This window comes from Asterias rubens, chromosome 14 (genome assembly GCF_902459465.1).
Source record: "Asterias rubens chromosome 14, eAstRub1.3, whole genome shotgun sequence".
Taxonomy (NCBI): Eukaryota; Metazoa; Echinodermata; class Asteroidea; order Forcipulatida; family Asteriidae; genus Asterias; species Asterias rubens.
Genome location: NC_047075.1, coordinates 7,908,854 through 7,920,979, shown reverse-complemented (window position 1 = coordinate 7,920,979; position 12,126 = coordinate 7,908,854). Strand labels below are relative to the sequence as shown.

At 40.0% G+C, this 12,126-nt stretch overlaps 1 protein-coding gene across 1 annotated transcript in view; it reads right to left on the bottom strand.

Annotated features, from left to right (window-relative positions):
• LOC117299619 (serine/arginine repetitive matrix protein 2-like) overlaps positions 1 to 9,178 on the bottom strand; it is a 47,961-nt gene extending 38,783 nt beyond the window's left edge. Inside the window, exon 1 of the mRNA XM_033783168.1 lies at positions 5,580 to 9,178. Coding sequence (XP_033639059.1) covers positions 5,580 to 8,963 — 3,384 coding nt within the window. The 5' untranslated portion in view covers positions 8,964 to 9,178. The remainder of the gene's footprint in view (positions 1 to 5,579) is intronic.
• Positions 9,179 to 12,126: the final 2,948 nt, after the last annotated feature.

Sequence of the window (12,126 nt, the reverse complement as noted above, 5' to 3'; positions counted from 1 at the left end):
TTTCACAGGTTTGTAGGATTTGAAACTTTGCATGGTGGAAGTAAGATATAGAAAAGTTTGCGGTAACACCATGTAATAACAATCTCTAAATGAGTTGGGGTGGTTCTGAAAAGAACCGTTGGATTAACTCGACGTTTCGATCAGTATGCTCTGATCGTCTTCAAAGAACAGTTGGATTAACTCGACGTTTCGATCAGTATGCTCTGATCGTCTTCAGAAGACGATCAGAGCATACTGATCGAAACGTCGAGTTAATCCAACGGTTCTTTTCAGAACCACCCCAACTCATTTAGAGATTGTTATTACATGGTGTTACCGCAAACTTTTCTATATTTCACAGGTTTGTTATGCATACATTGTATATGTTGAGAGACACCAAGTGAGAAGACTGGTTTACCAAAGGTGTCCAGGGGTGGATTTCACAAAGGTAGTCCTAATTTAGGACTAGTCCTAGGCAATGCTAAGAGATAGGACCAGTCCTAAGTTAGGATGAGTCCTAACTTAGGACTAGGCCTAGGCAATGCTAAGAGATAGGACCAGTCCTAAGTTAGGATGAGTTACTGGTCCTAACTTAGGACCTGTCCTATCTCTTAGCATTGCTTAGGACTAGGCCTAAGTTAGGACTACCTTTGTGAAATCCACCCAGTGCCTTTAGTTAGCAATATCCCCCAAAAGTGCCATATGAACACAACTTTACTCCGCAGCCTATGTGGACCATACCATGGGTTTCACTCTTCATCCTAACACAAGGTGACCAATCAATAAATCAATCAATTTTCTTTCTCAACGAAAATAGACTCCATTGATTGGAGGAGATTGAACTATCATTCAAAAACGAATTAACAAGAAACTGCATAACAATACACTGCTGCATTAGTTAAACACAATGAGTTTATGCTCCATCATTACATGGACATGGGACGGTTAACACGATTATAGTTACAAATGTAACATTCGAAGCGTGGTATAATAAGTGAAGTATTTTGTCCAGTCTTTTTTAATAATGTACACATTCAAAATGCCAAGTGGATTGCAAATGTATGTTCCCAAGAGTAAAAATGATACAACTCACAGATTGGATTTTCGATGATTTAAACCAAAGCAATAAGAACAATGCCGTACCGCCAGTGCCTGCAGAAGTGCTAAGTATTATGGGACATTTGTTCGAATTGCATTACTTTTCGCCGACTTATCTAAGACCAGCTTATTGCAACAGGCTTAATGACTGACTAAGCTAAGACCGTCTAAGGCAGATAGCCGGCTATAACTGACTGGTCTTAGACTGGTGACTAAGACCGTTTTATTGCAAGCCGCCCCTGTATTCTCACTTAGTGTATCTCAACATTATAATGCACAAAATAACAAAACCTGTGAAAATCTAACTAAAAAAATCGGACCTCAAAAGTCAAAATCTAATTCTGAGGTCTCGAAATCAAATTTGTGGAAAACATTACTTCAGAGGGAGTCGTTTCTCACAATGTTGTATACCTTTAACATCTCGCCAGTGCTTGTTAAATACCAAGTAAGGTTTTATGCTAACAATTATTTTGAGTAATTATCAATAGTGTGCACTGCCTTTAAATTTACCAGTCAATGAAATCTTTAAATTGATTTTCCCGCACAACCAAGTTAAACTTGGTCCTTGCTCCTGGGCATTTAAAATAACCTTAGCGTGACAAACAAAATTATTACTTAATTTAATCAAAATCCCATCAAACTTAAACTTTTATTAACCCCTTGATGGAGCCAGCCATAATAATTAATATTATTAGGCCAAATAAAAATACAAAATTGTTGATCATTCTTTTTTTTGCAGGTGGGGGAGGAAGGGATTTTTAAAAAAATTTTTATAAAGTTTTGTTGACATGCCAAATATGAAATAAAGAATAAAGAAATCTTCACAATCACTATAAAACAGAGGGTTTGTGTGTTTTGGATGTTTTCAATAGTTTTGTCAAACACATTTAACTCCTAGATGACATTTTCTGTAAACTTTTTCAAACAACTAAGCACAGTGTAGCCCAATTAAATATTTGAAGAATTGTTTTTGCTTTTCCAACATGAATAAAAACCTTCTCTAAACACCTTTTCAAACCTGTACAAACCTGTAAAAAAATATCGGCTGAAAAGGTTGTTTTTTATGATAAAAAATAAATAGACCACAAGAACAAACTTGGTCCTTCCCCCTGTGGCACTTTATAACAACCATGGACTGATAACAAACATTACGAAAAATTAAATAAAATCCCATGAACTCTTTAACGGAGCCAGCCATTATTGTAAATATTATTGAATTTCAAATTCTATTATATACCAATTAGCCTAGGGGAGCAAACGCTGAGGTCAAACAGACTACTGGAGGTAGCTTTAGATTATAGTTCTTCTTCCATGGTTAGAGCATAGACTGTAGAGAATAGTCCATTCTCTATAGTGTGGTTTTAAAAAGAACGGTCCCCATAGGTGGCATAACAACTTCACGCTTCACTCAGCAAAAATCAGCGACGCTTGAAAATAATTATGCAGCGCTATATGGGGGCAAATGCAAGATCAATAGACCGCACTAAGCACAGATTCGTCCTACAACTGGATTTACTTGGCACACAATACAAACGAGACTTTCTACGGCTGCCGTTAACAAAGAGGAAGTGTTACTATGGTGATGGCTTGTAAACAGACACGCGGTTGCTAAGGCTGTTTCTTAAGACCGAGGGCCTTGCTATTCAGTTGGATGTTTATGACCTCTGTTGAATGGGTTATGGAGGTTTATTGGTAAATTTTATTGAATATTTTGTTTCAATTATGACTTTAATAAATAAAATTATTGGGGAATGAAGGCAGGGGAAAGTGGCTTACAGTTAAATGTTTACAGGCTTCTGTAAACAAATCATCTTGTTTATAATACAGTTTTTCTCAACTGTATTATACTAATTTTAAAAACGATAAAATAATAATTTATTTTTGAAATGGTAATAATAAGAGAGGTTTGCAGTAACACCATATACAAATGCTCTTTTTGAGTACATGTAGTATTGGTTCTGAAAAGACCCGGTGGTTTTAAAATAACTCAATGTTAAAATCAGTTTGTTTCTGACCGTCTTAAGTAGAACGCTGCACTCTCTCTGTGCATTCTCCAGCATTTATCTTGAAGACAATCAAAACAAACTGATTTACCATTGAGTTGTTTTAAAACCACATTAACCAGTGGTTCGTTTTAGAACCAACACCTCTCAATAAGAAATATTCACAAGGTGTTACCACAAACCTATCTTAATTATATACTCCGACCATACAGAAAGTTTCAAATCCAACTACTTCATCAGTTTTAAAGACAGTGGACACTATTGGTAATTGTCAAAGACTACTCTTCACAGTTGGTGTATCTCAACATATGCATTAAATAACAAACCTGTGAAAAGTTGAGCTCAATCGGTCATCGAAGTTACGAGATAATACTGAAAGAAAAAACACCCTTGTCACACGAAGTGGTGTGCGTTTAGATGGTTGATTTCGAGACCTCAAGTTCTAAATCCGTGGCCTCAAAATCAAATTTGTGGAAAATTACTTATGCCACTTCAGAGGGAGCCGTTTCTCACAATGTTTTATATACTATCAACTTCTCCCCATTACTCGTCACCAAGTAAAGTTTTATGCTAATAAATATTTTGAGTAATTACCAATAGTGTCCAGTACACTCAGAAAACAAATGGTAAAAAGATGTTTTGTAAAAAAAGTTATGTAAGAAACTACCTAACTTAAGTAAAACACGGCCAAAAATATATACTGATTTGTAATGTAAAAAAATATATACATGTTTTGAGAGTAAGTATTGCAGTTAATCAAAGTTATGTAAGATTTACCAAAGTAAAGAGAAACTTTACATGGCATTGGTAGGTCTTACAAGGAACTGTGAAAAGTAATCCGGTGTTTACATGCAAGTTATGTTTTCCCCGCGTTTGCGCACGCGCGTGTCTGCGTGACAAGTTGCTAACGTCTCAGTCCATGCAGTAATGTCGTTCGTGCTCGGCGAGCAAAAGTTACAAGAATGGGGATTTGTGCCCCTAGGTGGACGTATTAAAAGGTGAGTTCTCAAAAGTTGTTACGATCTACAGCCATATCTACTGATGCGTGTCGTATTATTTTTTGTTAGTTTTACAACCATTAAAATTTGGCCTACATGTTTGCCATGAACTTAAAGATGTATACAGCGCTATAATGCTGATATAGCAAGACAACATGTTGCAACACATTACAACACATGCTCACTTTATAGCGCTGCAGACATGTTCACGTTTATGGCAAACGTGTAGGCCGAAATGGTTGTAAAAACTAACAAATAATAATACGCAAACATCAGTGTCTGTATATGACTGAAGATCGACATTTTTTTGAGAAACTCACCTTTCAATACGCCCATCAAAGAGCAAAATCCCCATGCTTGTAACTTTTGCTCAACGAGCACAAACAGGCAGTAAGGCCTTAGGGTCGTGTTAGAACAAACTCAAACGTTCAGACGGGAAAAGGGTACAAACAACGGTAAAAAGATGTAATTTTGTACGACTACAAACAATCCAAGTAAACATTTTACCTAAACAAACGGTAAAATAATAATAATTACACAGCTATAAGGTAAATCAAAGTTTTTGCCCATTAAAAGGGTAACGCGGAATAGTTTTACATGTAATATAAGTGTAAGGTTTACACAATCAATGTGTAATATTTTACATATCTAGTGTTTACTGAAAATTTAGGTAAATATGTTTACTCCTAAACGAAGTAAGTTTGTAAGTCTTTGTTGTGTAAGTTTTACCCTGCAACGAACTGGTAAAAGTTTACCTAACTGTTAGCAGGTTCACCCCCTGCCTCTAAAACATGTTTTTTTTTACACAAATTGTGTAAATATTTTTCTGAGTGTACCTTTAAGCTGGTCTACTTACGCAGTGGTAATTCAGTATTTATTTCACAAGGGTACCTGCAAGGCACCATGCGAGGAACCTTTCAAGGTACTGCCAACAATTGAAGAAGGGGGTGCATGTTTTACCGATCAAATTTCAACAAAATTACGAGGAGGAAAACCTCAAAATTATGAGCCTTGTGTAAAATCATTGTCACAAATAATTACTTTGTAAGTTGCAAGAGAGAGGCTCCATGGAAAAGGTTTTGTGTGTAACATCCGTGATAATTTTATGAGTAAGATGCAGCACTTTTGTGCTTTCAAACTGACATGATGAATTTACCAAGTTTTCTAAAATCTTCTTTTTTTTTTTACTAATCTTGTTCAATAAAAGTTCCCCCTTCCTCCTTATAAATGTTTGTACTCGATAGAAAGTTTGTACTCGATTACAAGTTTGTACTCGATTTCTAATCTATTTTTTGTCAATAGTTGTTTTGTAACTTGTTCTTTTTGGGGTGTTGGGATAAAATAACTTGTTGTTGTTATTTATTTTCACTACAAAGTAAAATATGTTATGTTTGTTCAACTTTTACAAATCATGTTATTTAGTCTATACATTCTATACAGGCTTGAGCAGTAAATTTATTGTCATAAACGGTTCAATCAATTCCAATTAAAACAGACTTACCGAGGGGCTTGGAGACCTCTCCCTGTGGAAACTAAACAGCCCATCTGCAGATGCACTCCTCTTCTTCATCTTCGGTCCAGGGGAAATATTGCTGTCCTTTCTAGATCTCTCCCTCCCTCTGTACTCGCTCTTTTTATAATGTCCCTGTTTAGCTCCATCCGGCTCATCCAGAGGGTCCGGATTGGTTGGTGAGACTCCTTTTGTTTTTTCCTTTGAGCTCCGGAACTGAAGCTTCTGCGGAAGAAGTTGCATGCCGGCGATTTTCAGGTAGCGAGTTTTTGACTGATTCGAGTCGGATGGGGATTTTGATTGCTGTGGGGTCAAAGGTCGCGTCATGACGCTCATGTCGTGGTCCTCGGAGAATGTCGGTGGGAGACTACTAGTGGGTGACGTTGGAAGGACCTTTATTGGAAGAGCGTGGCGTGATGATTGATGACTACGTTCAATTCCGGAAAGGGTGGAGATAGGAGAATGAAGCAAGCGTTCTTTCGGAGGCGTGGTTCGGCGGGGTGATGTTTGGACGGAGTTTGTCGTAGCTTCCTCGGAGTCAAGGATGCTGTGGGTGGGCGGAGGCGGAGAGTCCCCCCATGACGGGGATCTCCGTGGCGTGGACTGGACCGAGCTCGTGGCAGCGCTGGATGATTTCTCAATTTCATCTTCCAAGTCCTGAACGTTAAGTAACCCATTGCTATCATCTAGTGATGAATCGACATCTCCTAATCGATTAACTTCATCATTGTCACCGAGAAACGGCACGGATATCCCAACCTTCATTGATGACAAAATGCTTGATTTTGCTATTTCTTCTTGTTCATATCCGCCGTACGATACTGGTCTCTTATCAACTTTAGGGCGCCCTCCGTCACTTGAAATGCTCCACCTTCGTAAACTTTTTTTCCTTCTGGACTCATTCATATCTGATGGACTTGTCGTCGGTGTGGTGTTTTGTGGACTTGTCGTCGGTGTGATGTCTTCTAGACTTGTTGCAAGTGTGGTGTTTTGTGGAATTTTCGTTGTTGTGATTTCATGTAGACTTGTCGCCAGTGTGATGTCTTGTAGACTTGTCACCAGTGTGGTGTCTTGTAGACTTGTCACCAGTGTGGTGTCGTGTAGACTTGCTCCCTTTGCCTGTGCACTGACTGTACTACCTGAGATTGCAGAATGCTTGATCTCAACCTGTGCATTCCGACTAACCGCACCAGAGATTTGAGAATGGTTTACTTCAGCTATTGTTGGTTGAACATTATCCAAATCATCGTTCCATTCGCTGACCACAAAGTCATTATCCTGTGATGCACTTTTATCAACATTTGACTCATCAGCTTGTCTCTTTTTAGCAGAGTGCATTTCCTCTCGTTGAGCTTTAATCGCGGTAATTTCCTGTGCCATTGCGGGGTGGAGAATTTCTCCATCAGTCACCACAACTTGATTACTCCTCGATTCATAACTAGCCCCTAATCCAGAGTCAGTCGATTTTCCAACATGTTCATTTCTCTTGCTGAGTCTTTTGGATCTTTGTGGTGCACTTGGGTCCTTAGATTTCTTCTCTTCACTAGCATGACTGTCCTCCAGGCTTCGTTCAAGTTTATTTTTCTGCCTCGCTAAGTTTCTGTCCAGCTCCCCTTTGAAATCTTGCTCCGTGGTAGAGTCAAGCATCCTGTCGATAACATCAGGGCTATCCTCCTGAGATGTTTTACGCTCCTTGGTCTTCGAGGACTTCCTCAAGCCATTACTGGAACCTCCGCTATTCTTCCTTTCCATCAAGATCTCACTGAGTCGTCTTCGAAGCTCTTGATCATGAGGCGACAACATCTTTGGTCGCTTAGGGGTCACATCCACGGCTTTCTCACCAGAGACAACTGGGGATTCAGGAGTCTGAGGAGATTGATTGTGAGTTTTTATGTTTGCGGTTATCTCCTGATGTTTACTGCTGACTGTTTTCCTTGCTCGTTCGACGAAGGGCTGCTCGTCCGTTTTGCTTCTTCTCTTCTCCTGATGTTGGGAACTTTTCTTGATCCTTGACGGGTCATTACTCTCTTTTCTTTGGTTTGTTTGAGGATCTGTACCTCTGGACGGCATCTGGGTGTTCGAGGTTGACTCTGGAGTTCGTTGACGAGAGGATCTTCTTCGAGGCGGAGGCTCTGGATCCACCGGACTGAGACGCTCAACGCTGAAGTTTTGTCGTTGATGGTTTTCACCTCTCAGATTGTCAACTAAACCTTTCTTAACAGGGATCCTGCTTTTGGACGGAGCTTTATGAAGGAGCAAATCATTAGTGATCTTATGAGCCTTTGCAAACTCATCTAATCTTGATTGTCTGTCACGAGACACTGGTAAGTTTGTGGTCGAACGGTATGCTGCGTCTGGGGAGTGCACTCTCTGTCGAGGTATTCTACCAAGTTGATCAAAGTTCTTCAAGTCTTGCTGGAGTTGAGCTTTGCTTGTTGATTCTCTTGTTCCTGGGCCTGCACTTTGTGAACGCCCAGGTGGAGGGTAGGATCTGGAGACTTTATCCTCTCCAGGTACCTCCATCTTGTCGATCCAGGACAAAACAGATTCATCTTCCTTAGAGGAAGAAGTCGGGAGGGACTGACTTGGAGAAGTTGACGATACTGAGGTATGAACATCTACCTTGATTTTGAACTGTTTGACTGGTGTTTCGGTGGTTTTACTTTGTGCCAGTCGCCGGGTTGGGGATCTTGAGGAAGACCTTGGAGGCACTTGGTTTGATGAGTTTGGGCGAGGATGTAAATGTTCCTCTCTATGCTTTGCTTGTTGCTTCGCCATGGCATCCCGCATTCTCTCAAGTTGTTGGCGATTCTGTGCTACTGATGCTCCTGCTCCGTTGGATACATTTTTAGGCTCCCTGATAACCTGACGAGGTGGGCTCTGCGTGAAGCGCCGTTGCGGTTTGGAAGGAGGTTGCGTCTTTGCTCTACCATGTTGTATGTCTACTAGCTGGCGATGTGCAAGCTGAGGTTGGGACTGCGTCTTACCACTCTTGTCCACAGTCTTACTTTGATTGTTATTTGAAAAGTTCTTACTCCGTGGTTGGCGCTCTTGCTTCCTGGGGACCGGCTGTAATAACTCCCTCCGCCGTGCCTCCACCTGAGCAGCGTACTCTAAATACTGTGAACGTTTTTCTTGCACAGCAGCTCGATGATTGGGTTCACCCCGACGGCTTGCTACCGAAGCGTTCCGAGGTGAAACCTTTAACAGTGTTACCATTTTAGGTCCACTCTCCGGGATATTAGCCATATCATGGTGAGGCTGGACGGATTTACTTCGTTCTGGGCTGTGTGATTGACGCCTCGGACCCAAACTCGGCTTGATCCGAGGTGCCTTGTGAGCAACCCCATTACTCCTTTGACTTTCCTGGTTCATGTTGATAAAGTTGAGTTTTCCATGCAGTTTGGTTCCGGAAAGGTAGTTCTAGAAATGCAGTATAGCTCTTAGGATAAGTATGGTTCTGGTGATATATGCTATGGTTCCAGGCACACAATATGTTTCCAGGGATAAAATATGGTTCCAGAGATATTACATTGTGATTCCAGTGAAGCAATATGGTTCAAATGATATACTATGGTTCCAGGGATACATTATGGTTTCAGTGATATGGTATGCTTCCAGTGGTATAGTTACAGTCCGGTGATACAGTATGGTTCCAGGGAAACAGTACAGTTCCAAAGATAATAATATAGTATAATTTCACAGATATAGTCTTGTTCCACGCAGCGAATCTCTGGTGGTTATTTAAATATTTTCAAATGTAATAAGCCAGCATGACTTGTCATTTCACTGGTTCATCACCCTGTTCACTGCTCATCTTAAATGGAATAGAGGTGCTCTCAACAAAATGAATGCTTCTCAACAGCAACAGCACCACACCGTCTCCAGAGTTTGTCCTTAACTTAATCAGTGACTAGCCAGCAAGAACAGTTTCTTATGGCTTGTCATTTCACTAGTTACCTTTTCACTGCTCGATATCATACCTCAAATGGGATACGATGCTTTCATCCCTAGCCTGCTGAGCAACTGGGAGAGAATTTAGACTTTTCTTGTTGGTGTTTTGACTAGCATTAGGCCAGCACACCACTGTTCAGACACCAGTCACTCCATGAAAGCTTCAGCTTGAAGACAGAGCATGCAGTGCGTTCATCCATTCCTTCAAACACCTTCAACTGTTATTGATCCTTCATCACACACACCAGCCACCACTTGATGCAGCAAGCAGCCTTCCCCATCAACAACTCACCTCCAAAAGGGTGACTTTAGTTTCCATAGATCATCATTTCACTCAGCTACAAATTCCCTTCTCATACTTTAACCATAGAGGTCTGGTCCTTGCTATGTGCTTCAACAAATTCAAACCATAATCCAGGTATATATTCCATCTTGAAGACGTATCTAATAACGCTGATACCAATAGAGCGTTGGTTTAGTATGGTATGTGATATTACATGCTAGTGTTGAAACGCTGTCAGCGATTGCATTAGCAACACTATGCTTGGCTTATTGTCAGGTGCAACAATAGACTTCCCTAGCTTGGTGAGGCCAACTAAATTATAAATAATGTTTAGCGTTCCCGCCTGCTCCCTTTTTAGAGATTGCCTCTTTATTTTCACTCTCGCTCCCTCTATTCATCCATTTCATTTTCACTACTTTTGTTACCTGTTCATGTTTGTTGTGTTGTCATTTTTAGCCTTCAAGAAAGACTCTGCTAGGGTTGAAACGTCAGGCCATAAACTCTTTTTTTGCATTTATACCATCAGTCCACTTGGTTGATAAGTTGTTGCAACAGCTAATTCTATTTTCTATTTTTTTCTTATTTATAATGAAAAACAACGGATATGTTTTCTTGATCTCAGACGAAATAACTAATTATTGAACAAAAGCCCTGCTGGTTGTCTTTAAAAACTTGTTGGCCTGCGATTTTGTGGGGAAATAAAAAGTTCCTCCTCCTTCAGGCTTGCAACTTTTCAGCTGATCAAATGATCTTCTTCTTTTTTTCTAAAGCAGTGTCATAGAACACTAACAATTAATGCTCAAAGGTAAAATGGGATCAGCCATTTCCTCTTTTTTTGCTATTAGAAACTTTGCATGTCTGCCCTTCCTGTTTTTAAATGTTTTTGGGGTTGAATAAAGAAAAATTGACAAGAGTAGGACTCTAACCAACGACCTCCAGATTACCATACAAGTGCTCTACCAACTGAGCGGGGTAGCCCTATGTTGTCTCTCTATGTTTTTTCTGTAATTTTTAACATTCTACTTTTATAAATATCTGCATGTTTAAACTCAATGGACCGATCCGGCCTGTCAATCAAACTGTGCGCGTTCACCCATTTTAACCAATCACAGCAATGATTGTGGGCGGTCAAACTCGGTCATGCGTGCGCGTATATTTTGCACGCGCGGCAGAATAGTGCAGAATGTCATTGGGAGTGCTTGTACACGTGTCTTGCTCAAGTGCGCGGTGGGCGGAGCTTAGTGGCAAGCCGGAACGGTCCATTCAGCCTTTGGCTGTGATGTTTGAATGTTGTTAATAAACCAACACCAAAAATGAAACAGTTAAAATTATGTCATTATCTTTATTTGGGGGTGCCAGTCAGAAGCCACGCAGGATGTAAAACATGTTTTTATTTTTGATTGGCCTTATTTGTTTGACTGTGTGCACTCTCTCTCTCTCTCTCACTACCCAATTACAAAAAGCTCCAGTTGGCTTCCACTCTTAAAGGGGCATTATGGAGCATTATCATGGGCTATTGTTACTGTGTGTGATGAATGCAGCTTCAAGGACCTATGGATTAGTCCACTGTGTGATGTCACAAGTGCCATCATACAGTCTTATTTGCTGACCAATAAAAAGTAGGATTTGAAACTGGTCCTTGCTCTGGAGCGAGTGGGCCTAATTAGGTAAGGTTTAGGGTAACACAATGTGGGAATCTTCTTTATGTAGCATTGGTCATAAAAAGAACCAGTGATTGACAACATTTTAACGTTTGGATTAGTATGCTTCAATCAATCATCTTGAGCAATAAAAGATTTGGCTTGTCCGTTTGAAGAATAAAAAAGTACAGGTTTGGTAATAACTTTGGAATTTAAAGGCAGTGGGCACTAATGGTAGTTAGACAAAATAGTTATTAGCATAAAACCTTACTAGGTAGCGAAAAATGGGGAGAGGTTCATAGTATAAAACATTGTGAGAAACGGCTCCCTCGGAAGTGGAGTAGTTTCAGAGAAAGAAGTAATTTTCCACGAATTTGATTTCAAGACCTCACTAGCTCCATTGTTTGGTCAATACAATAGATCAAACAAATTTAGCCTACCCTGTCAGTTTACCGAGTGGTTCATTGGGGGTCCAATTCCTAAAGGTTTTTTTTTGTTTGCAAAGTATGACGGAGGAAATATTAATTTCACACATTTTTCCATAAACAAAAAAGCTTTTTGATGAAAAACATTAGCCCCTTTACAATGATCACAGTCATAAGAGTATACAGTATGTTCGTTCGATGATCGCTGTAGCTCATTGACGCAATTTACTTTGAAA